Raw genomic sequence first — 25504 nt, forward strand, 5'->3', positions numbered from 1 at the left:
TAAAGCAAGTTAATATTTCTGGAAGCACTTTAAAAACTGATGGTAAATGTAAGATAGTATTAGTGATTATAAACAAAGCACAAATAAGACAAAGGAAAAACCAAGAGCTTTAAGTAATGTTAACTGATTAAAATGAATTAAACATTTACAAAATGAAAAATATTCTACTGTTATAGTCCATGTTTCCACAACTCACTGAAATTGTTAGGTGGTGCATTCGATTTTCAACTTTGCAGAAACTTTAACAAGTATGTTGTTGTCTTATTCTTATTCCCAGCTCCTCCAGGAAAGCCACAAAACCCAAGAGTTACTGATACAACAAGGACATCAGTCTCCCTGGCCTGGAGTGTTCCAGAAGATGAAGGAGGATCTAAAGTCACAGGCTACTTGATCGAAATGCAAAAAGTTGATCAATATGAATGGACCAAATGCAACACCACCCCAACCAAGATTCGGGAGTATACTCTCACACACCTACCTCAGGGCGCTGAATACAGATTCCGTGTCCTAGCTTGTAACGCTGGTGGACCTGGGGAGCCCGCTGAGGTACCAGGAACAGTCAAAGTCACGGAAATGCTTGGTAAGACATATGATCATTTACTTTCTGCTGTAATTGCCTTAAGACTTGTTTCCTACACCCGCCTCCCAAAATGCTAATTGTAACCCTCCCTTTCTTCCCAGAATATCCTGACTATGAACTTGATGAAAGATACCAGGAAGGTATCTGTGTAAGACAAGGTGGGGTCATCAGACTTACCATACCAATCAAAGGAAAACCATTCCCAATATGTAAATGGACCAAGGAAGGCCAAGATATTAGTAAGCGTGCCATGATTGCAACCTCTGAAACTCACACTGAGCTTGTAATCAAAGAAGCAGACAGGGATGATTCTGGCACTTACGACCTGGTTCTGGAAAACAAATGTGGCAAGAAGGCTGTCTACATCAAGGTCAGGGTGATAGGAAGTCCCAACACTCCAGAAGGACCACTTGAATATGACGACATACAAGCTCGCTCTGTAAGGGTCAGTTGGAGACCCCCTGCCGACGATGGTGGTGCTGACATCTTAGGCTACATCCTCGAGAGACGAGAAGTGCCTAAAGCCGCCTGGTACACCATCGACTCCAGAGTCCGAGGTACATCTCTGGTTGTAAAAGGCCTCAAAGAAAATGTGGAGTACCATTTCCGTGTTTCAGCAGAAAACCAGTTTGGAATAAGCAAACCCTTGAAATCTGAGGAACCAGTCATACCAAAAACACCACTGAGTAAGTGCTCTTCCAACCATAACACTGTAAAAATCCTCTCAGTGCTCTTTTGTTTCGAAAGGAAAGCCACCAGCTTACAAGAGTTGGGACTGCATTCTAACACATGTGTTTTCCATTTACATTCCTAGACCCTCCCGAGCCTCCAAGCAATCCCCCAGAAGTACTAGATGTGACCAAGAGTTCTGTCAGCCTGTCCTGGTCCCGGCCCAGAGACGATGGTGGTTCTCGGGTCACAGGCTACTACATTGAACGCAAGGAGACATCAACTGACAAGTGGGTCAGACACAACAAGACTCAGATCACCACCACAATGTACACCATCACCGGGCTTGTTCCCGACGCGGAATATCAGTTCCGCATCATCGCACAGAATGACGTTGGCCTAAGCGAGACCAGCCCTGCTTCTGAACCAGTTGTTTGCAAAGATCCATTTGGTAAGGAAAGAGTTTCCAAAGGGGTTAGAATCAGAGAGGCAAACCACCTTTGCTGTTTTTCTTTTACTTCAGCAGGAAAGCTGATTTCCTTTTCAACTGTTTTCAAATATTTCAGATAAGCCAAGCCAACCTGGAGAACTCGAGATTCTTTCAATATCCAAAGACAGCGTCACTCTACAATGGGAGAAACCTGAATGCGATGGTGGCAAAGAAATCCTTGGATACTGGGTCGAATATAGACAATCTGGAGACAGTGCCTGGAAGAAGAGCAGTAAGGACCGCATCAAGGACAGGCAATTCACAATAGGGGGTTTGCTGGAAGCTACGGAGTATGAATTCAGGGTTTTTGCTGAGAATGAGACAGGGCTGAGCAGACCTCGAAGAACCGCTATGTCTGTAAAGACGAAACTAACATGTAAGTAGCCATTAGTTCTCTGCTTATGGTTTACAAACTGAGCAACATGTTAAGGCTAATTCTTCCTCTGGACTAAGTAGATCTCCAGAAAGCTTTACTGGAGAGCAAGTGTTTGGAAAGAAATCACTCACTCTGGCATATGCACACACAGGGAATAGTTGATGCTTCTAGAGGAAGTCATTCCAAGCACATAACCTCAGCAGTGAACTGTTAGGTGCAGTGAACTGATTCCTAAAGCAATTTCTCCCTTGAATACAACGGTGTTTTTTTTTTAATACTCCTAGTAAGACTTGAAGGGTCAACAAATGTACCCCACTTCGGTGAACCTAAGTAAGGGCAAATCTACAGATTTATAGAGAACTAATATTTCCCCAAAACCCTATACATTGTTAATGCCTCCCGATCATAAAAAGTCACTCTACATAATAATATGATGATGTGCTCATTGAATCTCTACTTTCCAGATGATCCTCCAGTCACTGTGAAGCCTTTTTAAGAATTAGACTCATATGTAAATAATGGTGTCTAATGAAGTATTAGTCAATAGGATGAATTCATTCCTGATATACAAGGACAGAGGATTATAGATTCAGTAGTAACAATAATGCATTAATGTTATCTTTCATACCCTTCAGCTGGAGAGGCCCCAGGAGTACGCAAAGAAATGATGGATGTCACCACCAAACTGGGTGAAGCTGCTCAACTCTCATGCCAGATTGTTGGAAGGCCTCTACCAGACATTAAATGGTACCGATTTGGTAAGGAGCTGATACAAAGCCGCAAGTACAAAATGTCTTCAGATGGACGCACACATACTCTAACAGTAATGACCGAGGAACAAGAAGATGAAGGCGTTTATACCTGCATAGCTACCAATGAGGTTGGAGAAGTAGAATCCAGTAGTAAGCTTCTCCTGCAAGCAACGCCACAATTCCATCCCGGTTACCCACTGAAAGAGAAGTATTACGGTGCTGTGGGGTCAACGCTTCGACTTCACGTTACATACATTGGCCGTCCAGTACCTGCCATCACTTGGTTCCATGGCCAGAAACGTTTGCAAAACTCAGAAAACATTGCTATTGAAAACACTGAGCAGTATACTCATCTCGTCATGAAGAATATCCAACGTAAGACTCACGCTGGGAAATACAAAGTTCAGCTCAGTAATGTTCTTGGAACGGTGGATGCCATCCTTGATGTGGAAATACAAGGTATTTTATTTTCATTTGCAGTGGTTTTGTTGTTGTTGTTGTTTTTAAAGAAAAAAGAAAAATATCCTGGGAGACACACTACAGAAACCACTCCAATTGTATTTTCTCCCAACAGATAAACCAGACAAACCTACAGGACCAATTGTGATTGAAGCTCTATTGAAGAACTCTGTGGTGATCAGCTGGAAACCACCTGCAGATGACGGAGGCTCCTGGATCACCAATTATGTGGTAGAGAAATGTGAGGCCAAGGAAGGGGCTGAATGGCAATTGGTGTCTTCAGCCATCTCAGTGACAACCTGTAGAATTGTGAACCTCACAGAAAATGCTGGGTATTACTTCCGGGTTTCGGCTCAGAACACGTTTGGCATCAGTGACCCTCTAGAAGTCTCCTCAGTTGTAATCATTAAGAGTCCATTTGGTGAGTACAACCTCTACAGTCTTCCTATGGCAAAATTCCATCTGTATGTGAAACTTTTTTTTTAAACAGAAATAACTTTTGAAAGGAGATAGCAAAGATTCAGCTAAAGTACAAGTGCCTTTTATCTCACTTAAATTGAATTTTTGCTTATCTAAAAGGGCACATGCATACCCCATCCCCTTTTTCTCTAAAAAGGAACTTTGTGTTGCAGTAAGTTTCTCAGCATAAAGTAACCAATTTCATTTTTCTGGATTAGTTATTCTTAATAGAACTTTGGGTTCATAACATTTTATTTTTTATAAAATAAGCTCTTCATAAAGCTGTTTGTTTCACCCCATGAGTCAAATGCTTTTTGTTTTAAACAGAAAAGCCAGGTGCTCCTGGCAAACCAACTATTGCTGCTGTCACAAAAGATTCTTGTGTTGTGGCCTGGAAGCCACCTGCCAGTGATGGAGGTGCAAAGATTAGAAATTACTACCTTGAGAAGCGTGAGAAGAAGCAGAACAAGTGGATTGCTGTGACAACAGATGAAATTCGAGAAACCGTCTTTTCAGTGCAAAACCTTATTGAAGGTCTTGAATATGAGTTCCGTGTGAAATGTGAAAACCTAGGTGGGGAAAGCGAATGGAGTGAAATATCAGAACCTGTCATTCCCAAATCTGATGTCCCAATTCAGGCACCACACTTTAAAGAGGAACTGAGAAATCTAAATGTCAGATATCAGAGCAATGCTACTTTGGTCTGCAAAGTGACTGGTCATCCAAAACCAATTGTGAAATGGTACAGACAAGGCAAAGAAATCATCGCAGATGGATTAAAGTACAGGATTCAAGAGTTTAAGGGTGGCTACCACCAGCTCATCATTACAAGCGTCACAGATGATGATGCCACAGTTTACCAAGTCAGAGCTACCAACCAAGGAGGGTCTGTGTCTGGCACTGCCTCCTTGGAAGTAGAAGGTAAAAACAAATCAGCAAACATCATTTTGGTGCTAGATTACATATTATTAATTGGGGGGGGGGTGCTCTTAAATAGTGTTGGGTATTGCTAAATTATACTCTTCCTTCTTTTATTCTGATACAGTTCCAGCCAAGATACACTTGCCTAAAAATCTTGAAGGCATGGGAGCAGTCCATGCTCTCCGAGGTGAGGTAATCAGCATCAAGATCCCATTCAGTGGCAAACCAGACCCAGTGATCACCTGGCAGAAAGGACAAGATCTCATCGACAACAATGGCCACTACCAAGTTATTGTCACAAGATCTTTCACGTCACTTGTTTTCCTCAATGGAGTGGAGAGAAAAGATGCTGGTTTCTATGTGGTCTGTGCTAAAAACAGGTTTGGAATTGATCAGAAGACAGTTGAACTGGATGTGGCCGATGTTCCCGACCCACCCAGAGGAGTCAAAGTTAGTGACGTCTCACGAGATTCTGTCAACTTAACATGGACTGAGCCAGCTTCTGATGGTGGCAGCAAAATCACCAACTACATTGTTGAAAAATGTGCGACCACTGCAGAAAGATGGATCCGCGTAGGACAGGCCCGAGAAACACACTATACCGTGATCAACTTATTTGGAAAAACAAGTTACCAGTTCCGTATAATAGCGGAAAATAAATTTGGCCTAAGCAAGCCTTCTGAGCCTTCAGAACCAACCGTAACCAAAGAAGATAAGACCAGAGCTATGAACTATGATGAAGAGGTTGATGAAACCAGGGAAGTTTCTATGACCAAAGCATCTCACTCTTCAACCAAGGAACTCTATGAGAAATATATGATTGCTGAAGATCTTGGGCGTGGTCAGTTTGGAATTGTCCACCGTTGTGTTGAAACATCCTCAAAGAAGACATACATGGCCAAATTTGTTAAAGTCAAAGGGGCTGATCAGGTTTTGGTAAAGAAAGAAATTTCCATTCTAAACATCGCTAGGCACCGAAATATCTTATACCTCCATGAATCATTTGAAAGCATGGAAGAATTAGTTATGATCTTTGAGTTCATATCAGGACTTGACATATTTGAACGCATTAACACAAGTGCTTTTGAACTTAATGAGAGAGAAATTGTAAGCTATGTTCGCCAGGTCTGTGAAGCACTTGAGTTCTTACACAGTCATAATATTGGACACTTTGACATTAGACCAGAAAATATCATTTACCAAACAAGAAGGAGCTCCACCATTAAAATCATAGAATTCGGTCAGGCCCATCAGCTGAAGCCAGGGGACAACTTTAGGCTTCTGTTCACTGCCCCTGAATACTATGCACCTGAAGTCCACCAGCATGATGTTGTCAGCACAGCCACAGACATGTGGTCACTCGGAACACTCGTGTATGTGCTGTTGAGTGGTATCAATCCATTCCTGGCTGAAACTAACCAACAGGTAATTGAGAACATCATGAATGCTGAATATACCTTTGATGAAGAAGCATTCCAAGAGATCAGCACTGAAGCCATGGACTTTGTTGACCGGCTGTTAGTGAAAGAGAGAAAATCTCGCATGACAGCATCTGAGGCTCTCCAGCACCCATGGCTGAAGCAGAAGATAGAAAGAGTCAGTACTAAAGTGATCAGGACATTGAAACACCGACGTTACTACCACACCCTGATCAAGAAAGACCTCAACTTGGTTGTGTCTGCAGCCAGGATCTCCTGTGGTGGTGCAATTCGATCTCAGAAGGGAGTGAGCATTGCTAAAGTTAAAGTGGCATCCATTGAAATCGGCCCAGTTTCTGGACAGATAATGCATGCAGTCGTTGAAGAAGGAGGATATGTCAAATACGTATGCAAAATTGAAAATTACGATCAGTCTACCCAAGTGACTTGGTACTTTGGTGTCAGACAGCTGGAGAACAGTGAGAAATATGAAATCACTTATGACGATGGAGTGGCCACCATGTATGTCAAAGACATTACCAAATTCGATGACGGTACCTACAGATGCAAAGTAGTCAATGACTACGGGGAAGACAGTTCTTACGCAGAGCTGTTTGTTAAAGGTGTGAGAGAAGTTTACGACTATTACTGCCGTAGAACCATAAAGAAACTTAAGCGCAGAACAGATACCATGAGACTCCTGGAAAGGCCACCAGAATTCACGCTGCCTCTCTATAACAGGACAGTTTATGTGGGTGAAAATGTCCGGTTTGGAGTAACTATAACTGTCCACCCAGAGCCTCGAGTTACATGGTATAAATCAGGTCAGAAAATCAAACCAGGTGATGATGATAGGAAGTACACATTTGAGTCCGACAAGGGTCTTTACCAATTAACAATCAACAGTGTAACTACGGATGATGCTGCCGAATACACTGTTGTTGCAAGAAACAAATACGGTGAAGACAGCTGCAAAGCAAAGCTGACCGTGACCCCACACCCACCTCCAACAGGTACGACCCTAAGACCCATGTTCAAACGGCTACTGGCAAACGCAGAATGCCAAGAAGGCCAAAGTGTCTGCTTTGAGATCAGGGTGTCTGGCATCCCCCCGCCAACATTAAAATGGGAGAAAGACGGTCAGCCACTGTCCCTCGGGCCTAATATCGAAATTATCCACGAAGGCTTGGATTATTATGCTCTTCATATCAGGGATACTTTGCCTGAAGACACGGGTTACTACAGAGTCACAGCCACAAACACTGCTGGATCCACCAGCTGCCAGGCCCACCTACAAGTGGAACGCCTGAGGTACGTCAAACAGGAGTTCAAGACGAAGGAGGAGCGCGAACGACACGTACAGAGGCAAATTGACAAGACGCTAAGAATGGCTGAAATTCTTTCCGGAACTGAGACTGTGCCACTGACACAGGTCGCCCAGGAGGCACTGAGAGAAGCTGCCACCCTTTACAAACCAGCCGTCAGCACCAAGACTGTAAAAGGGGAATACCGACTTGAGACGGAAGAAAAGAAGGAGGAGAGAAAACTCCGCATGCCTTACGAAGTACCAGAGCCACGCAAGTACAAACCGGCTGCCATAGAAGAAGACCAACACATTAAGCAGTTTGTGCCCATGTCTGACATGAAATGGTACAAAAAGATACGCGATCAATTTGAAATGCCTGGGAAGATGGACAGAGTTGTACAGAAAAGACCCAAGCGCATCCGCCTTTCAAGATGGGAACAGTTCTACGTGATGCCTCTTCCACGCATCACCGATCAATACAGACCCAAGTGGAGGATTCCCAAACTGTCCCAAGACGACCTTGAAATGGTGAGACCAGCCCGCCGGCGTACACCTTCTCCTGATTATTACTTTTATTACAGACCCAGGAGACGTTCTCTCGGTGACATCTCGGATGAAGAATTACTCCTGCCCATTGACGACTACCTGGCAATGAAGAGAACAGAGGAAGAGAGGCTGCGTCTTGAAGAAGAGCTGGAACTGGGTTTTTCAGCCTCACCCCCAAGCCGGAGCCCTCCACGTTTTGAGCTTTCGAGTCTGCGTTACCCTTCCCCACAAGCTCATGTCAAGGTGGAGGAAGCAAGAAAAGACTTCAGATACTCAACGTATCACATCCCAACGAAGGCGGAGACCAGCACGAGTTACGCGGAGCTGCGGGAGCGGCACGCCCGCACCTGGCACAGGCAGCCCAGGCAGCGGCAGAGGATCATGGCCGAGAGAGAGGACCAAGAGCTGCTGCGTCCAGTCACCACCACCCAGCGCCTCTCGGAATACAAAAGCGAGCTGGAACACATGGCGAAGGAAGAAAAATCTAGAAAGAAATCAAGACGCCAGAGAGAAGTGACTGAAATAACGGAAATTGAGGAAGAATATGAGATCTCCAAACACGCTCAGAGAGACGCTTCCTCCTCGGTGTCCAGGCTGCTGAGACGCCGGCGCTCCCTGTCTCCGACCTACATCGAGTTGATGAGGCCGGTGTCCGAGCTGATCCGGCCGCGGCCACAGCCAGCTGAGGAATATGAAGATGAAGATGACGTAGAAAGAAGGTCTCCTACCCCAGAAAGGACTCGCCCACGTTCCCCCAGCCCTGTGTCTAGTGAGCGTTCACTGTCAAGATTTGAGAGGTCAGCAAGATTTGATATCTTTTCCAGGTATGAGTCCATGAAAGCTGCTTTAAAAACTCAGAAGACATCAGAAAGGAAGTATGAGGTTTTGAGTCAGCAGCCTTTTACGCTGGACCACATGCCTCGAATCACACTGAGGATGCGCTCCCACAGGGTACCGTGCGGCCAAAATACACGTTTTATCTTAAATGTTCAGTCTAAGCCAACTGCCGAGGTCAAATGGTACCACAACGGTGTAGAACTTCAAGAGAGCAGTAAGATTCATTACACCAACACCAGTGGGGTTCTGACCCTGGAAATTCTGGACTGTCATATTGATGACAGCGGAACATACCGTGCCGTGTGCACCAACTACAAAGGTGAGGCTTCTGACTATGCAACCTTGGACGTCACGGGAGGGGATTACACCACCTATGCTTCCCAGCGCAGAGACGAAGAGGTCCCCCGATCTGTTTTCCCTGAGCTGACGAGAACAGAGGCATATGCGGTTTCATCATTTAAGAAAACATCTGAGATGGAAGCTTCCTCTTCCGTCAGGGAAATGAAATCACAGATGACAGAGACAAAGGAAAGTCTCTCATCATATGAACACCATGCATCTGCAGAAATGAAAAGTGCTGCAGTTGAAGAAAAGTCGCTGGAAGAAAAATCCACACACAGGAAGATCAAGACAACTTTGGCAGCAAGAATTCTTACGAAGCCAAGGTCCATAACGGTGTATGAAGGCGACTCTGCAAGGTTTTCTTGCGATACAGATGGTGAGCCGGTACCGACTGTGACATGGCTGCGTAGGGGACAAGTCATAAGCACTTCTGCCCGCCACCAAGTGACCACCGCAAAGTACAAATCGACCTTTGAGATCTCTTCAGTCCAGGCTTCGGATGAGGGCAACTACAGCGTGGTGGTAGAGAACAGCGAAGGGAAGCAAGAGGCACAGTTTACTCTGACCATTCAAAAGGCCAGGGTTACTGAAAAGGCTCTGACATCACCACCGAAAGTCAAATCCCCAGAGCCTCGGGTAAAATCCCCAGAAGGAGTCAAGTCTCCAAAACAAGTGAAATCCCCAGAGCCGGTGACTTCTCACCCAAAAGCTGTATCACCCACAGAGATAAAACCCACACCAACAGAAAAGGTTCAGCAGCTGCCAGCCACTGCCCCACCCAAGATAATTCAGTCCTTGAAAGCAGAAGCTTCTAAAGATATAGCAAAGCTGACCTGTGTGGTCGAAAGTACTGTATTGTGTGCCAAAGAGGTCACCTGGTATAAAGATGGTAAGAAACTGAAGGAAAATGGGCATTTCCAGTTTCATTATTCGGCAGATGGTACCTATGAGCTCAAAATCCATAACCTCACTGAATCTGATTGTGGAGAATACGTTTGTGAGATTTCTGGTGAAGGTGGAACTTCCAAAACTAACTTCCAATTTGTGGGACAAGCCTTTAAGAATATCCATGAGGAAGTTTCAAGCATATCAGAAACCAAGAAAGCAGCTCAGAAAACTGCTGAGTCAACAGAAACCAAGAAAGCGGCTCCGAAAACTGCTGAGCCAACAGAAACCAAGAAAACTGAACCAAAAGCTCCTGAACCAGTTTCCACAAAACCAGTAATTGTTACTGGGCTGCAGGATACAACTATTTCTTCAGACAGTGTCACTAAGTTTGCAGTTAAAGCTACTGGAGAACCCCAGCCAACTGTCATCTGGACAAAGGATGGAAAGGTAACCAGTTCTTAAATGATCCTTAAACTTATCTTCTAAAAAAACTAACCTCTTCCCTCTTCCCCATCTCCCAAAGAAAGTTTAAAATTAAATCACTTTTTAAAACTCAAATCACGTGCATTCTACAGGCTATAACACAAGGAGGTAAATATAAACTCTCTGAAGACAAAGGAGGATTCTTCCTAGAAATTCATAAGACTGATACTTCTGACGGTGGACTTTATACTTGTACAATAACAAATTCAGCTGGATCTGTGTCCTCTAGCTGCAAATTAACAATAAAAGGTAGGTTGGCTTTTATTCTTACCAATAATTTTCAGAAAACAATATGAAGGAAACATTTCTAAACACTATTCCTTACACACACACACAAAGTATTAAAATAAAACTTTTACCAAGTTACAGAATACCATTTGTACACAAATGTACAAGTACACATATTTGAAGTTAGCATACACTTTTATATTTATTAAGTGTCTAATTGTATGTGGTGTTATATAAGATTCCATAGAGATTATATAAGATTCCTGCTCCCAGGAACATTTAAGAATAAAGTCAGGTGATTATACAAAATGGCACTTCTTCCCTAAAGCTTCACTCTTGCTAATTTTCCAAAGCAGTGGAAAGTTAATGAAAGAACTGTATCGGTTTTCCCAATTAAAATTAGCTTGCTTTCATCTCAGTCTTCTAAAACATAATTCAATTGTTTTAATTACTCAAAATCTCCTAGATCCACCCATCTCCTAAATCCTTCAACTATTCTTTGCAAAACTTTTTTTCCCCTTAAGTCATAAAAATCATTCTTCTGTTTAGTTTAGTTTAAATAATCATTACACTGATCTCCAAAGTCATGCATGACAACTTTCCAAGATTGGGACTGAGAAAGAGTTAGGTATTACCCACACTGCATGCGTTAAGTTAATGTTTTTTCTTTGTATATTATTCACTTACAGAATCCACAAGAGAAGAGGGTGGGGCCTCTTTCCAATTCAGTTTGCCTTATAGAGCTTTCTTTTTCAGCTGTAAAAGACACTGAGATACAGAAAGTATCGACACAAAAGACCTCCAAAAGTATATCCCAGAAGAAGGCAGATGTCCAAGAGGAAATTTCCAAAAAAGCCCTAATTTCTGAAGAAATCAAGATGTCAGAGGTGAAATCTCCAGAGAAGCTGGCCCTCAAGGAGGAAGCTTCAACAGTTCTGATTTCCGAAAAAGTCAAGAAATCAGAAGCGACCTCCCTGGAAAAATCCATTGTCCATGAGGAAATCACTAAAACATCACAGGCATCAGAAGAAATCAGAACTCATGCCGAGATTAAAGCATATTCTACTCAGATGAGTATACCTGATGGTCAGAAAGTGACTTTAAAAGCCAACATTGCTGGTGCCACTGATGTGAAATGGGTATTGAATGGGGTAGAGCTCAGTAACTCCGAGGAGTACAGATATGGCGTCTCAGGCAGCGACCAGACGCTGACCATCAAGCAGGCTGGTCACAAAGATGAAGGGATCCTCACCTGCATTGGCAAAACCAGCCAAGGAATCATCAAGTGTCAGTATGATCTGACCCTGAGCAAAGAACTCTCAGATGCTCCAGCCTTCATCTCCCAGCCCAGATCTCAAAATGTTAACGAAGGACAAAATGTTCTCTTTTCTTGTGAAATCAGTGGTGAGCCATCGCCTGAAATCGAATGGTTTAAAAACAACCTGCCAGTAAGTTGAGTTATGAATATATTACTGAAGAAAGCTTTAAATACTCCATCTACTCCTGAAGAGCTCAAAGAAACCCTTTTTTTCTCTTCTTTTTAGATTTCTGTTTCTTCAAATATCAGCGTAAGTCGCTCCAGAAACGTATATTCCCTTGAAATCCGAAAGGCCTCAGTAAGTGACAGTGGGAAATACACAATTAAGGCCAAAAATTTCCATGGCCAGTGTTCAGCTACTGCTTCCTTAACGGTCCTTCGTAAGTATATCTTTATCATTTTCCTTACTTGCTTAAGGCCGTTATCTGAGTTTTTTGGTTTGTTTTTTTGCTTTTGTCTTCTGAGCCCAGCAAACTCTCTGGAGCCTCATTAAGTTCCATGTGTAAGAGACACAGGCCTCCTGTGTGAATTCATTCTTAACGGTCAACGTTTCTTTACAGCGAGACAGGAACATGGATAAGTTAACTTTCAAAGCAAAGCTACCAACTGTCCTATTACATGTATTTTCAGAATGCACAATATAAAAATTATTTTCTGTATGACTAATCATTTTTCTCCTAGTGATTCTAGCACCTGCATGTAATGTAATGATAGAAATATAAGGATTCGTTTCTGGGAGACACTGAGCTAGCTCTTGACAACTGTATGTATGTATTTGCTTGTGCTTCCACAGCAAATTGTTTGGGTTGCATTTCTGTGTGTGTGTCTAAGTGTTCCATTTCTGTAAGTCAGTGTCAGATGTCACCAATTAACCAGATGTCATTGGTGTTCACTGTGTATCTGCTATGCTCCACAGCTCTAGTTGAAGAACCTCCCAGAGAGGTAGTATTGAGGACAAGTGGTGACACGAGCTTGCAAGGAAGCTTCTCGTCTCAGTCAGTCCAAATGTCTGCCTCTAAGCAGGAGGCCTCCTTCAGCAGTTTCAGCAGCAGCAGTGCTAGCAGCATGACCGAAATGAAATTTGCAAGCATGTCTGCCCAAAGCATGTCCTCCATGCAAGAGTCTTTTGTAGAAATGAGTTCCAGCAGTTTTATGGGAAAATCTAGTATGACACAACTGGAAAGCTCAACTAGTAGGATGCTTAAAGCAGGCCTAAGAGGTGAGCAATCAAATTACTGGTAGAGGTAGACAAGCCTAGTAGCATGTAGAGTCCTTAGTACATACAATTCAGTAGAAAGCAAACTGTTATATTTTCAGTGATCCTAAAACTTTTTTGTTGTTGTTGTTCCATAAAGGAATTCCACCTAAAATTGAAGCTCTTCCCTCTGACATCAGCATTGACGAGGGCAAAGTTTTAACAGTAGCCTGCGCTTTTACGGGTGAGCCTACCCCGGAAATAACATGGTCCCACGGTGGAAGAAAAATTCAAAATCAAGAACAGCAAGGGAGATTCCATACTGAAAACACAGATGACCTGACAACTCTGATCATCATGGATGTACAGAAACAAGATGGTGGACTTTATACCCTGAGCTTAGAGAATGAATTTGGATCTGACTCAGCTACTGTGAATATAAATATTCGATCCATTTAAGAGGGCCTGTGCTCTCATATTCAGACATTCTTAACCTTTCCTGAACGATTCACATAGACTAATCTTTCTGATCTGTAAATACTTAAACAAAAATGTAGTTTTGTATCAACCTAAATGAGTCGAAGTTCAAAAATATGCATTTCAATCTTTTCTTAATTGTTGACCTAAGATTATACATTTTCTAGTGACATGTACATACTGTATATAGCCGAATTAACGGTTATAAAGTTTTGTACCATTTATTTTATGACATTTTACAATGTAACTGTTGAAACTAACTGTTGGTAGGAGAAAGTTTCTTATGGAACGAATACCCTGCTCAACACTTAATCAATCTCTGTGCCTCAACATAATGTTGATGTCTAAGTATGCCTCAATGGGTCGAGAAATTCCCCATTGAAGATGTCCTATCCACCGACATGATGCTGTGCACGTCACCTGATATGTGCACCAATACTTACTGAATCAGAAATGTAAGGCATTGGTGATGTTTGCATTTACCCTCCTGTAAGCAACACTTTAACGTCTTACATTTTCTCTGATGATGTCACACTCAAAATGATCATGACTTAAATATTACCAGAGCAAAGTGCAACGGCCAACACTTTGTTCGCTCATTTCACACTGTCTCTGACCATAGAGAGTGCCTGGGTAGCTTGGAAAAGCAACATCACCTGGCCATCCCCTCATTTAACCAAGCTGTTCATGCGTTCCTATGCCAGAGCAGTGCCAACTCTTGGAGGTCCCGGGGTGCAGCCAACGCCTTCGTGTGGTAGCTCTAAATTTAAATTACACCAGAGAAACCGGGGCAACTAAGCAATGAGCCACAGCAAAAAATAAAGAACAACAACAACAAAATAAAGCTGTCGTTAAATTAAAAACAACAAAATATTACTAACTGCCCAAAATATCAATTTGATGTAGTTCTTTTCATGCAGGTTTAAATTCAATTGTTAGTTATAATTGTTGGACCTCCTTGAGATAGTAACAACAAAATAAAGCAAGCTATCTGCACCTCAAAATTTGTGATTGGTTGTTTTCTGTAAAATTCTGGGGTTGGGGAGGTATGTGCCTTTGCAAATCACACAAATGATCATAGATAAGAAGAAGCAACTCAAGTTCTTCACAGCAAATATTTAAATTACCATGTTGAATGCATTCCACAATTTTTTTAAAGCATAGATATGATTCTCATGGATAAAGTTACCCCCAAAAGTTAACAAAAATCCCCCAAAATAATAGATCAAATCTTCTAAACTTATTATCAAGAAAAATATTTTTATGGGAGCTGATTCGTTAAATCCAAAGATATTGAACATTACAATTCACGATATTTTGTGCCAGACAGCAACGCAAAGATGAGCAAGATGAAATAGACCCTGTCCCTCAAGGAGTATAGAAAAGAATATGACAATTTCAGGGAAAATGATCAATTGTGCAACTGAATCCATTACTGACTATTGCAGCTCCAAACTGAGACAGAACAAATCAAAGTCCTCAAAGCTAAAGAACTCGTTTTAAATGGTATAGTCCTACTAGGCTTTTCAAAACAACTTCATAATAAAATATCTAGCACCAGAAAAATCTGTATTTATCCACCTCAATTAGATAATCCTAATTGTAAACCTATAAAGTCGATTCTTTGCCTAAATTACCCCCTAAATGTAAGTACAAGCGGCCAAAGCTGAAGCAAATGCACTGTCAATTCTTACTCCCCCAAAGAAGATCTTGGGTCTTCGTTAATTTATTCAGCAAGTATTCTGTCTTAAGTCAGATGCCCTAAAAGCAGAGCCTAAGACTTGACTCTAGCGTAAGTAATTTTTTGAGGGACTGCTCTCAGGAAAAAGGAAGTGAGGGAAGCAGAGTAGAGGAAGAAAGCTAAGCAAGTATGTGGTCTCCGCGGGAGCTTCAGCCGCATCCCACAGGGAGCATAAATTGCACCAGAGTTGGTTCCACCTGGGAGCAAGGGCGCTGACCTTCTCTACCTGCTTATCTGCCAGTTAGTGCCTACAGGCTGGGAGCTTGTGGGAGCGGGGGCGGGAAGAGGGAAATAACCTCCGGGGTGAGGGGCACCCCTTGGCCAGAGCAATCTCTGCAGACTAGGGCAGCTAAACAGCCAATACACAAGAAATTGGGCCGGGTACACATCACCTGGATCTGGGAGGTACGCACAGCACCCACTACACCATCTAACAACTTGAAATGCCAGTTCTTACCTTAAAACGAGAGAGGCAGGGATTCCTGAGGATGACTCCCTGCCCTGACAGGCTGATGTTCTAAGGAGTCCTATCCGTGGCTGAGGCGCAGTCCGTGCTGCTCAGAATTCTGAAGCTGAAGGAACGGTAGCTGCAGCTCCCAAATCCAGAGATCCATTTTGGGCCTGGGAGAAAGGGGAGGGGCTAAGGCCTATCCCGGGAAGGAAATCCACGCCAAGCCGAGAGGCCTGACTTCTTTTCAACCAGTAGCAGAAGCCCACGCCTCTGAGAGCAGCAGGGTGTGGCCAAGGGGTCACACGTGAGAGGACTGCGTAGGGAGGATCCTGGGAAGTCCCTCAGAGGCCCTCCGGCTGGAACTACAAGCACCCCTTTCCGGGTTTACCAGCCAGCCTCCCTCCGAGAGCGCCTCCAATAACGGCGCTCCCCCGCGTAGGGTGGGTGGGGATTCCTGTCAATCCCACCCCACCTCCAACAGCACCAGGAATGCCTTCCCAGCAACTTTGCATTTCCGGTTCAGACCACCTTGTCTCTCTCCCCCCTGTCGGCAGGAGGCGCCAGAGAGCAGCAAGCAGACGCCTTCCTCCTGGTTCAACCCTCCAATCCACAAAACCTATGAGTAATCTTCACTCTCTTCCTGCCCCTCTTTCTGCTGAATCTTTCCTGTCTATTTTATAAAGTCCCCATTTGGCTACACTCATAAGCAGCATAGTGTAGGAATTATATATACGCACTCAAAACCCAGAGTACCAACCCAAATCCAGGATCTGCTATTTGCTAACTTGTGTCACCTGGAGTAATTACTGACCTTCTCTATCCCTTGATGTTCTCACCCATAAGATGGGAATAACAACAGCATCAACCTCACAGGTTTTGTGAGGATTAAACAAATTACTACATGTGAAACTCTTAGAGCAGTGCTGCCACAGCACCCAATAAACACCAGCAATCAGTATTATATTAGAGACCACCATGCAAAACATCGAAGTTAGGGACCAGAAAAACATTTTAGAGGGGGTGTAACACAGACCTCACTTGTAATCACTAGATGTATTATTTTGCTAGGGCTGCTAGAACAAAGTACCACAACCCTGCAGGGCGGCGGGGAGGAGGCTAGGAGTCCTAAATGAAAGTGTCAACAGGACTGGTTCCTTCTGAGAGTTGTTAGGGAAGGATCTGTTCCAGGCCTCTCTGCTTGACTCGTAGATGGCCACCTGTTCACATAGCATTCTCCCTGCATGCATGTGTGGGTCCAAATATCCCCTGTTTAGAAGGACATCAGCAATATTGGATTAGGTTTCACACTAATTTTACCTTATTTTAACTTTATTGTCTGTGTAAAGACTATCTCCAAATAAGGTCACATCCTGAGGTACCAGAGTTTAGGACCCCAACATATCTGTGGGAAGGGGTACACAGCTCAACCCATAACACTAGACATGATGGGCATGAGACAGCACATCTTTAAAAGACGTCTTTTGGTAGAGTTTCTCAAAAGATGAAATTATTATCTCTAACCAGTAGTAGCCAATTATATAGATGAACCATCTAGAGGTAGGGAGGTAGGTAAATCAGAAACAGCCAGTAAAATAACAGGTTAAATTGACAGTCTCCATGGTGAGACATTAATCTTCAAGAAAAATGTTTTATGATTGTGCTCCAGGAAAAGAAAGTAATTTGTATTTGTTTATTCAGCCCCAAATGTAATCTTAAGAAATTCGGGCCGAGAAAACCCAGTTTCCTTGTAATAGGAGAAAACAGTGTCTGCTAGGTAAATAGAAGGACTTTTGCAAGAGAGATTGGCCGCCCTTTTCTGGTGGTGCAGTGGTTGAGAATCCGCCTGCCAATGCAGGGGACACAGGTTCGAGGCTTGGTCCACGAAGATCCCACATGCCGCGGAGCAACTAAGCCCTTGCATCACAACTACTGAGCCTGCACTCTAGAGCCCGCGTGCCACAACTACTGAAGCCCGCATGCCTAGAGCCCGTGCTCCACAACAGGAGAAGCCATTGCAATGAGAAGCCCGCGCACTTCAACGAAGAGTAGCCCCCGTTCGCCGCAACTAGAGAAAGCCTGCACACAGCAATGAAGACCCAAAGCAGCCACACACAAAAAAAAAATTGATGGGCCAATCTATATTCTTTTTTCTAAATAAATTTATTTATTTAATTTATTTTTGGCTCCGTTGGGTTTTCGGGCTTCTCATTGCAATGGCTTCTCCTGTTGTGGAGCACGGGCTCTAGGCATGCGGGTTCAGTAGCTGTGGCTCACAGGCTCTAGAGCGCAGGCTCAGTAGTTGTGGTGCAAGAGCTTAGTTGCTCTGCAGCATGTGGGATCTTCCCGGACCAGGGCTCGAACCTGTGTCCCCTGCATTGGCAGGCAGATTCTCAACCACTGCACTACCCAGGAAGACCTGGCCCATCGATTTTTATTCTAAGGTTATAAAAATAGTTTTATACCTTTTGGTATGTCTGGGTCAATGTTTCCCAAACTCTTCCTCAAGATGTTGGTAGATATTATGGGAAAATTGTCCCACAGCCAAATAAACTTAGGATTTGGGAAATCGTACTTCTTTATGCAGGACTTCCCAGAGCCTTTGATGAGCTAGTGTGTGTTGTGGTCCTCCATGAGGCGATACAATGCTCCCCGAACTTATCTGATGATGGAACTGTTTTCACTGGTACTGTACATGATGTAGGCTGAGACAGGCCACAGTAGGTGGAAACATGGGAGGTGTGAAGAGGATTGGATCTTGGTAGAGGAGGAACTGGGTATCACCTAAGAAATGAAATTAAGTGCTATGATAAAAAAAGAAAAATCCGGGGCTTCCCTGGTGGTGCAGTGGTTGAGAGTCCGCCTGCCGATGCAGGGGACACGGGTTTGTGCCCCGGTCCGGGAGGATCCCACATGCCACGGAGCGGCTGGGCCCATGAGCCATGGCTGCTGAGCCTGCGCGTCCGGAGCCTGTGCTCCGTAATGGGAGAGGCCACAACAGTGAGAGGCCCACGTAACACAAAAAATATAAATAAATAAAAATTAAAAAAAAAAGAAAAATCCAAGGCGTTTGAGAGCACATTGCTAGGGCATCTGATCCAGTCAGAGAATTGGGGAACAGTCAGATTAGAGGAAGTTACATGTAGAAGCTGTGACCTAAAGTGTGGGGTGAACTGAGGAGATAAGGAGGAGCTTTCAGGCAGAGGATCCTTGTGCCTGCAGAGGTCTGGGGCAAGGAGAACACAACACATTCAAAAAAGTAGGAAAAGTTAATAAGGGGGTGCAAGAACCTCTGAAGGGCTGGAGGTGAGAAGCAGGGCAACGTTGCAAAAGGCCTTTTACACCCTATTATGGACTTTGGGCTTTTCTCTAAGAGGTAAGGGGAACCATGAAAGAGATTTAAGCAAACTAGTTACTCGATCAAATTTTACTTTTACAAAGTATTTAGCTATTCTGAGAAAACTATGACATGTATTTGCCATTCTATGCCCAAGAGCTTATTTCCTCCCAGCGGACTCCACTCATAGGAAGATGTTCACCTATGACCAAATTCCTAACCCATAATGTCCCTGTAATTACCGTTCCTACGCTTTATAGCCATCCGTGGAAAGGTCTTTCCTAAGAATGTCTGGGGACGTAGGGAAACATGTAATAAAGCCAGACTGGTAGACTCTCCAGGTAAAGGAAAAGGTGTGGGAGAGGGGGTGACTTGTGGAGACAGGAGGGCAACTTACTGCCGCAATTCTTCTCGGTGACAATGACCACTGCTGTGGAACTGCAACGGAGGTAGAAGAATCTGGCCCAAAAAGCCAAGTTCTGATGATGCGATGTCAGGAATGTGGCTCCTGGGGACGACTCCCACTTACTCCTGCTCCATTTTAAGAAAAGGTGGGAAGCAGGTAAGAGGAGTGGGCAGGTATGCCAACGCTTTCCAATCTGTCAGGAAATCACTGCAAAAGATAGCATGTCCTAAAAGTGAGGATTCCAAACCTAAAATTCATGCTTATCCTAGAATCTTTAGGGGGTCCCTGAGCTCCCTGAGATTATGCATATATTTTTTCTCTTTTTTTTAAGGGACATTGTTCCTAGTTTTCATTTCATTTTTAAAGATGCCAATGATTCAAAAAGTTTAAGAGATACTGCCCTACACATTTCAGAGAGGGAACCAGCAGACAGATGCCAAAGCCATCTCAGAAGTATCTACAGGCCTGCGTTTCCGCAGAGCTGGAACTCCCGGCTCGGGGTCTCTTCCCTCCGCCGTCACGGAACTGCCCCGGAGCCCGAGGGGAGGGCGACCTCACTGAGGCTGCCGGCTCTGGAGGGGCCCCGGCGGCCGAAGCCGTGACAGTCGAGCGGACGGCGGGCCAGGATCATCGTACCTAAATCCACTCATTATGCTGCTACTGGCCTCATGACATTGATTTCACGGCTGAGTGATATTCCATTACACACCAGAAATACATCTACACGTAGAACAACTCATACAGAACACCTACTGAACGCTGGCAGAAGACCTCAAACCTCTCAAAAGGCAAGAAACTCCCCCACGTACCTGGGTAGGGCAAAAGAAAAAACGATAAACAGAGACAAAAGAATAGGGACGGGACCTGCATTAGTGGGAGGGAGCTGTGAAGGAGGAAAGGATTCCACACGCTAGGAAGCCCCTTCGCGAGCGGAGACTGCGGGTGGCGGAGTGGGGACGCTTCGGAGCCGCGGATGAGAGCGCAGCCACAGGGCTGCGAAGGGCAAAGCGGACAGATTCCCGCACAGAGGATTGGTGCCGACGGGCACTCACCAGCCCGAGAGGCTTGTCTGCTCACCCGCCGGGGCGGGCGGGGCTGGGAGCTGAGGCTCGGGCTTCCATCGGAGCGCAGAGAGAGGACTGGGGTTGGCGGCGTGAACACAGCCTGCAGGGGGTTAGTGCACCACGGCTAGCCGGGAGGGAGTCCAGGGAAAAGTCTAGACTTGCCGAAGAGGCAAGAGACATTTTCTTCCCTCTTTGTTTCCTGGGGCGCGAAGAGAGGGGATTAAGAGCGCTGCTTAAAGGAGCTCCAAAGACGGGCGCAAGCCGCGGCTAACAGCGCGGACCCCTGACAAGGGCATGAGATGCTAAGGCTGCTGCTGCCGCCACCAAGAAGCCTGTGTGCCAGCACAGGTCACTATGCACACCCCCCTTGCGGGGAACCTGTGCAGCCCGCCACCGCCAGGGCCCCGTGATCCAGGGACAACTTCCCCGGGAGAACGCACGGCGCGCCTCAGGCTGGTGCAACGTCACAACGGCCTCTGCCGCCGCAGGCTCACCCCGCATCCGAACTCCTCCGCTCCCCGGCCTGAGTGAGCCAGAGCCCCCGAAGCAGCTGCTCCTTTAACCCCATCCTCTCTGAGCGAAGAACAGACGCCCTCCGGCGACCTACACACAGAGGCGGGGCCAAGTCCAAAGCTGAACCCCGAAAGCTGGGAGAACAAAGAGAAAGGGAAATCTCTCCCAGCAGCCTCAGAAGCAGCGGATTAAAGCTCCACAATCAACTTGATATACCCTGCATCTGTGGAATACGTGAATAGACAATGAATCATCCCAAATTGAGAAGCTGGACTTTGAGAGCAATATTTATTATTTTTTCCCTTTTTCCTCTTTTTGTGAGTGTGTATGTGTATGCTTCTGTGTGAGATTTTGTCTGTATAGCTTTGCTTTCACCATTTGTCCTAGGGTTCTGTCCGTCCGTTTTTTTTTTTTTTTTCTTTTCTTTTTAAAACATTTTTTTTCTTAATAATTATTTTTTAAGGTGGGAGAGCCAACTTCAGGACACTGGTCCACAAGAGACCTCCCAGCTCCACGTAATATCAAACGGCAAAAATCTCCCAGAGATCTCCATCTCAACACCAGTACCCAGCTTCACTCAACGACCAGCAAGCTACAGTGCTGGACACCCTATGCCAAACAACTAGCAACACAGGAACACAACCCCACCCATTAGCAGAGAGGCTGCCTAAAATCATAATAAGTCCACAGACACCCCAAAACACACCACCAGACGTGGACCTGCCCACCAGAAAGACAAGATCCAGCCTCATCCACCAGAACACAGGCACCAGTTCCCTCCAACAGGAAGCCTACACAACCCACTGAACCAACTGTAGCCACTGGGGACAGACACCAAAAACAATGGGAACTACGAACCTGCAACCTGCAAAAAGGAGACCCCCAAAACAGTAAGATAAGCAAAATGAGAAGACAGAAAAACACACAGCAGATGAAGAAGCAAGATAAAAACCCACCAGACCTAACAAATGAGGAAATAGGCAGTCTACCTGAAAAAGAGTTCAGAATAATGATAGTAAAGATGATCCAAAATCTTGGCAATAGAATAGAGAAAATGCAAGAAACATTTAACAAGGACATAGAAGAACTAAAGATGAAACAAGCAACGATGAACAACACAATAAATGAAATTAAAAATACTCTAGATAGGATCAATAGCAGAATAACTGAGGCAGAAGAACGGATAAGTGACTTGGAAGATAAAATAGTGGAAATAACTGCTGCAGAGCAGAATAAAGAAAAAAGAACGAAAAGAACTGAGGACAATCTCAGAGAACTCTGGGACAACATTAAACATACCAACATTCGAATTATAGGGGTTCCAGAAGAAGAAGAGAAAAAGAAAGGGACTGAGAAAATATTTGAAGAGATTATAGTTGAAATCTTCTCTAATATGGGAAAGGAAATAGTTAATCAAGTCTAGGAAGCACAGAGAGTCCCATACAGGATAAATCCAAGGAGAAACACGCCAAGACACATATTAATCAAAGTGTCAAAAATTAAATACAAAGAAAACATATTAAAAGCAGCAATGGAAAAACAACAAATAACACACAAGGGAATCCCCATAAGGTTAACAGCTGATCTTTCAGCAGAAACTCTGCAAGCCAGAAGGGACTGGCAGGACATATTTAAAGTGATGAAGGACAAAAACCTACAACCAAGATTACTCTACCCAGCAAGGATCTCATTCAGATTTGATGGAGAAATTAAAACCTTTGCAGACAAGCAAAAGCTGAGAGAGTTCAGCACCACCAAACCAGCTTTACAACAAATTCTAAAGGATCTTCTCTAGGCAAGAAACACAAGAGAAGGAAAAGACCTACAATAACAAACCCAAAACAATTAAGAAAATGGGAATAGGAACATACGTATCGATAATTACCTTAAATGTAAATGGATTAAATGCTCCCACCAAAAGACACAGACTGGCTGAATGGATACAAAAATAAGACCCATATATATGCTGTCTACAAGAGACCCACTTCAGACCTAGAGACACATACAGACTGAAAGTGAGGGGATGGAAAAAGACATTCCATGCAAATGGAAACCAAAAGAAAGCTGGAGTAGCAATTCTCATATCAGACAAAATAGACTTTAAAGACTATTAGAAGAGACAAAGAAGGACACTGCATAATGATCAAGGGATCGATCCAAGAAGAAGATGTAACAATTGTAAATATTTATTCATCCAACATAGGAGCACCTCAATACATAAGGCAAATACTAACAGCCATAAAAGGGGAAATCGACAGTAACAAATTCATAGTAGGGGACTTTAAGACCCCACTTTCACCAATGGACAGATCATCCAAAATGAAAATAAGTAAGGAAACACAAGCTTTAAATGTTACATTAAACAAGATGGACTTAATTGATATTTATAGGACATTCCATCCAAAAACAACAGAATACACATTTTCCTCAAGTGCTCATGGAACATTCTCCAGGATAGATCATATGTTGGGTCACAAATCAAGCCTTGGTAAATTTAAGAAAATTGAAATTGTATCAAGTATCTTTTCCAACCACAGCGCTATGAGACTAGATATCAATTACAGGGAAAGATCTGTAAAAAATATAAACACATGGAGGCTAAACAATACACTACTTAATAATGAAGTGATCACTTGAAGAAATAATGAAGTGATCACTTTGAAGAAATCAAAGAGGAAACAAAAAAATACCTAGAAACAAATGACAATGGAGACACGATGACCCAAAACCTATGGGATGCAGCAAAAGCAGTTCTAAGAGGGAAGTTTATAGCAATACAATCCTACTTTAAGAAGAGGAAACATCTCAAATAAACAACCTAAACTTGCACCTAAAGCAATTAGAGAAAGAAGAACAAAAAACCCCAAAGTTAACAGAAGGAAAGAAATCATAAAGATCAGATCAGAAATAAATGAAAAACAATTGAAGGAAACGATAGCAAAGATCAATAAAATTAAAAGCTGGTTCTTTGAGAAGAAAAACAAAATTGATAAACCATTAGCCGGACTCATCAAGAAAAAAAGGGAGAAGACTCAAATCAACAGAATTAGAAATAAAAAGGAGAAGTAACAACTGACACTGCACAAATACAAAGGATCATGAGAGATTACTACAAGCAACTCTATGCCAATAAAATGGACAACCTGGAAGAAATGGACAAATTCTTAGAAATGCACAACCTGCCAAGACTGAATCAGGAAGAAATAGAAAATATGAACAGACCAATCACAAGCACTGAAATTGAAACTGTGATTAATAATCTTCCAACCGGGCTTCCCTGGTGGCCCAGTGGTTGAGAGTCCGCCTGCCGATGCAGGGGACACGGGTTCGTGCCCCCGTCTGGGAGGATCCCACATGCCGCGGAGCGGCTATGCCTGTGAGGCATGGTCACTGAGCCTGCGCATCCGGAGCCTGTGCTCCGCAATGGGAGAGGCCACAGCAGTGAGAGGCCCGCGTACCGCAAAGAAAAAAAAAAAAAAAATTTCAACAAACAAAAGCCCAGAACCAGATGGCTTCACAGGTGAATTCTATCAAACATTTAGAGAAGAGCTAACACCTATCCTTCTGAAACTCTTCCAAACTATAGCAGAGGGAGGAACACTCCCAAACTCATTCTATGAGGCCACTATCACCCTGATACCAAACCAGACAAGGATGTCACAAAGAAAGAAAACTACAGGCCAACGTAACTGATGAACACAGATGCAAAAATCCTCAACAAAATACTAGCAAATAATCCAATAGCACATTAAAAGGATCATACACCATGATCAAGTGGGGTTTATTCCAGGAATGCAAGGATTCTTCAATATATGCAAATCAATCAATGGGATACACCATATTAACAAATTGAAGGAGAAAAACCATATGGTCATCCCAATAGATGCAGAGAAAGCTTTCGACAAAATTCAACATCCATTTATGATAAAAACCCTCCAGAAAGTAGGAAGGAGGGAACTTTCCTCAACATAATAAAGGCCATATATGACAAACCCACAGCCAACATCGTCCTCAATGGTGAAAAACTGAAAGCATTTCCACTAAGATCAGGAACAAGACAAGGTTGCCCACTCTCACCACTCTTACTCAACATAATTTTCGAAGTTTTAGCCACAGCAATCAGAGAAGAAAAGGAAATAAAAGGAATCCAAGTCGGAAAAGAAGAAGTAAAGCTCTCACTGTTTGCAGATGACATGATACTATACATAGAGAATCCTAAAGATGCTACCAGAAAACTACTAGAGCTAATCA

General features: G+C 43.7%; 1 protein-coding gene and 1 long non-coding RNA gene across 2 annotated transcripts in view; one reads left to right on the forward strand and one right to left on the reverse strand.

Annotated features, from left to right (window-relative positions):
- The window catches only part of TTN (titin), a 281802-nt gene extending 267054 nt beyond the window's left edge, over positions 1–14748 (forward strand). Inside the window, 13 exon segments of the mRNA XM_060016520.1 lie at positions 278–580; positions 682–1266; positions 1395–1700; positions 1816–2115; positions 2751–3326; positions 3442–3747; positions 4113–4706; positions 4831–10490; positions 10619–10775; positions 11511–12202; positions 12299–12452; positions 12989–13291; positions 13428–14748. Coding sequence (XP_059872503.1) covers positions 278–580; positions 682–1266; positions 1395–1700; positions 1816–2115; positions 2751–3326; positions 3442–3747; positions 4113–4706; positions 4831–10490; positions 10619–10775; positions 11511–12202; positions 12299–12452; positions 12989–13291; positions 13428–13726 — 10235 coding nt within the window. The 3' untranslated portion in view covers positions 13727–14748.
- The window catches only part of LOC132428526 (uncharacterized), a 62405-nt gene extending 45775 nt beyond the window's left edge, over positions 1–16630 (reverse strand). Inside the window, exon 1 of the long non-coding RNA XR_009520141.1 lies at positions 15943–16630. This is a non-coding gene — a long non-coding RNA (uncharacterized lncRNA). The remainder of the gene's footprint in view (positions 1–15942) is intronic.
- Positions 16631–25504: the final 8874 nt, after the last annotated feature.

The sequence above is a fragment of the Delphinus delphis genome, chromosome 7 (assembly GCF_949987515.2).
Source record: "Delphinus delphis chromosome 7, mDelDel1.2, whole genome shotgun sequence".
In the NCBI taxonomy this organism is placed as follows: Eukaryota; Metazoa; Chordata; class Mammalia; order Artiodactyla; family Delphinidae; genus Delphinus; species Delphinus delphis.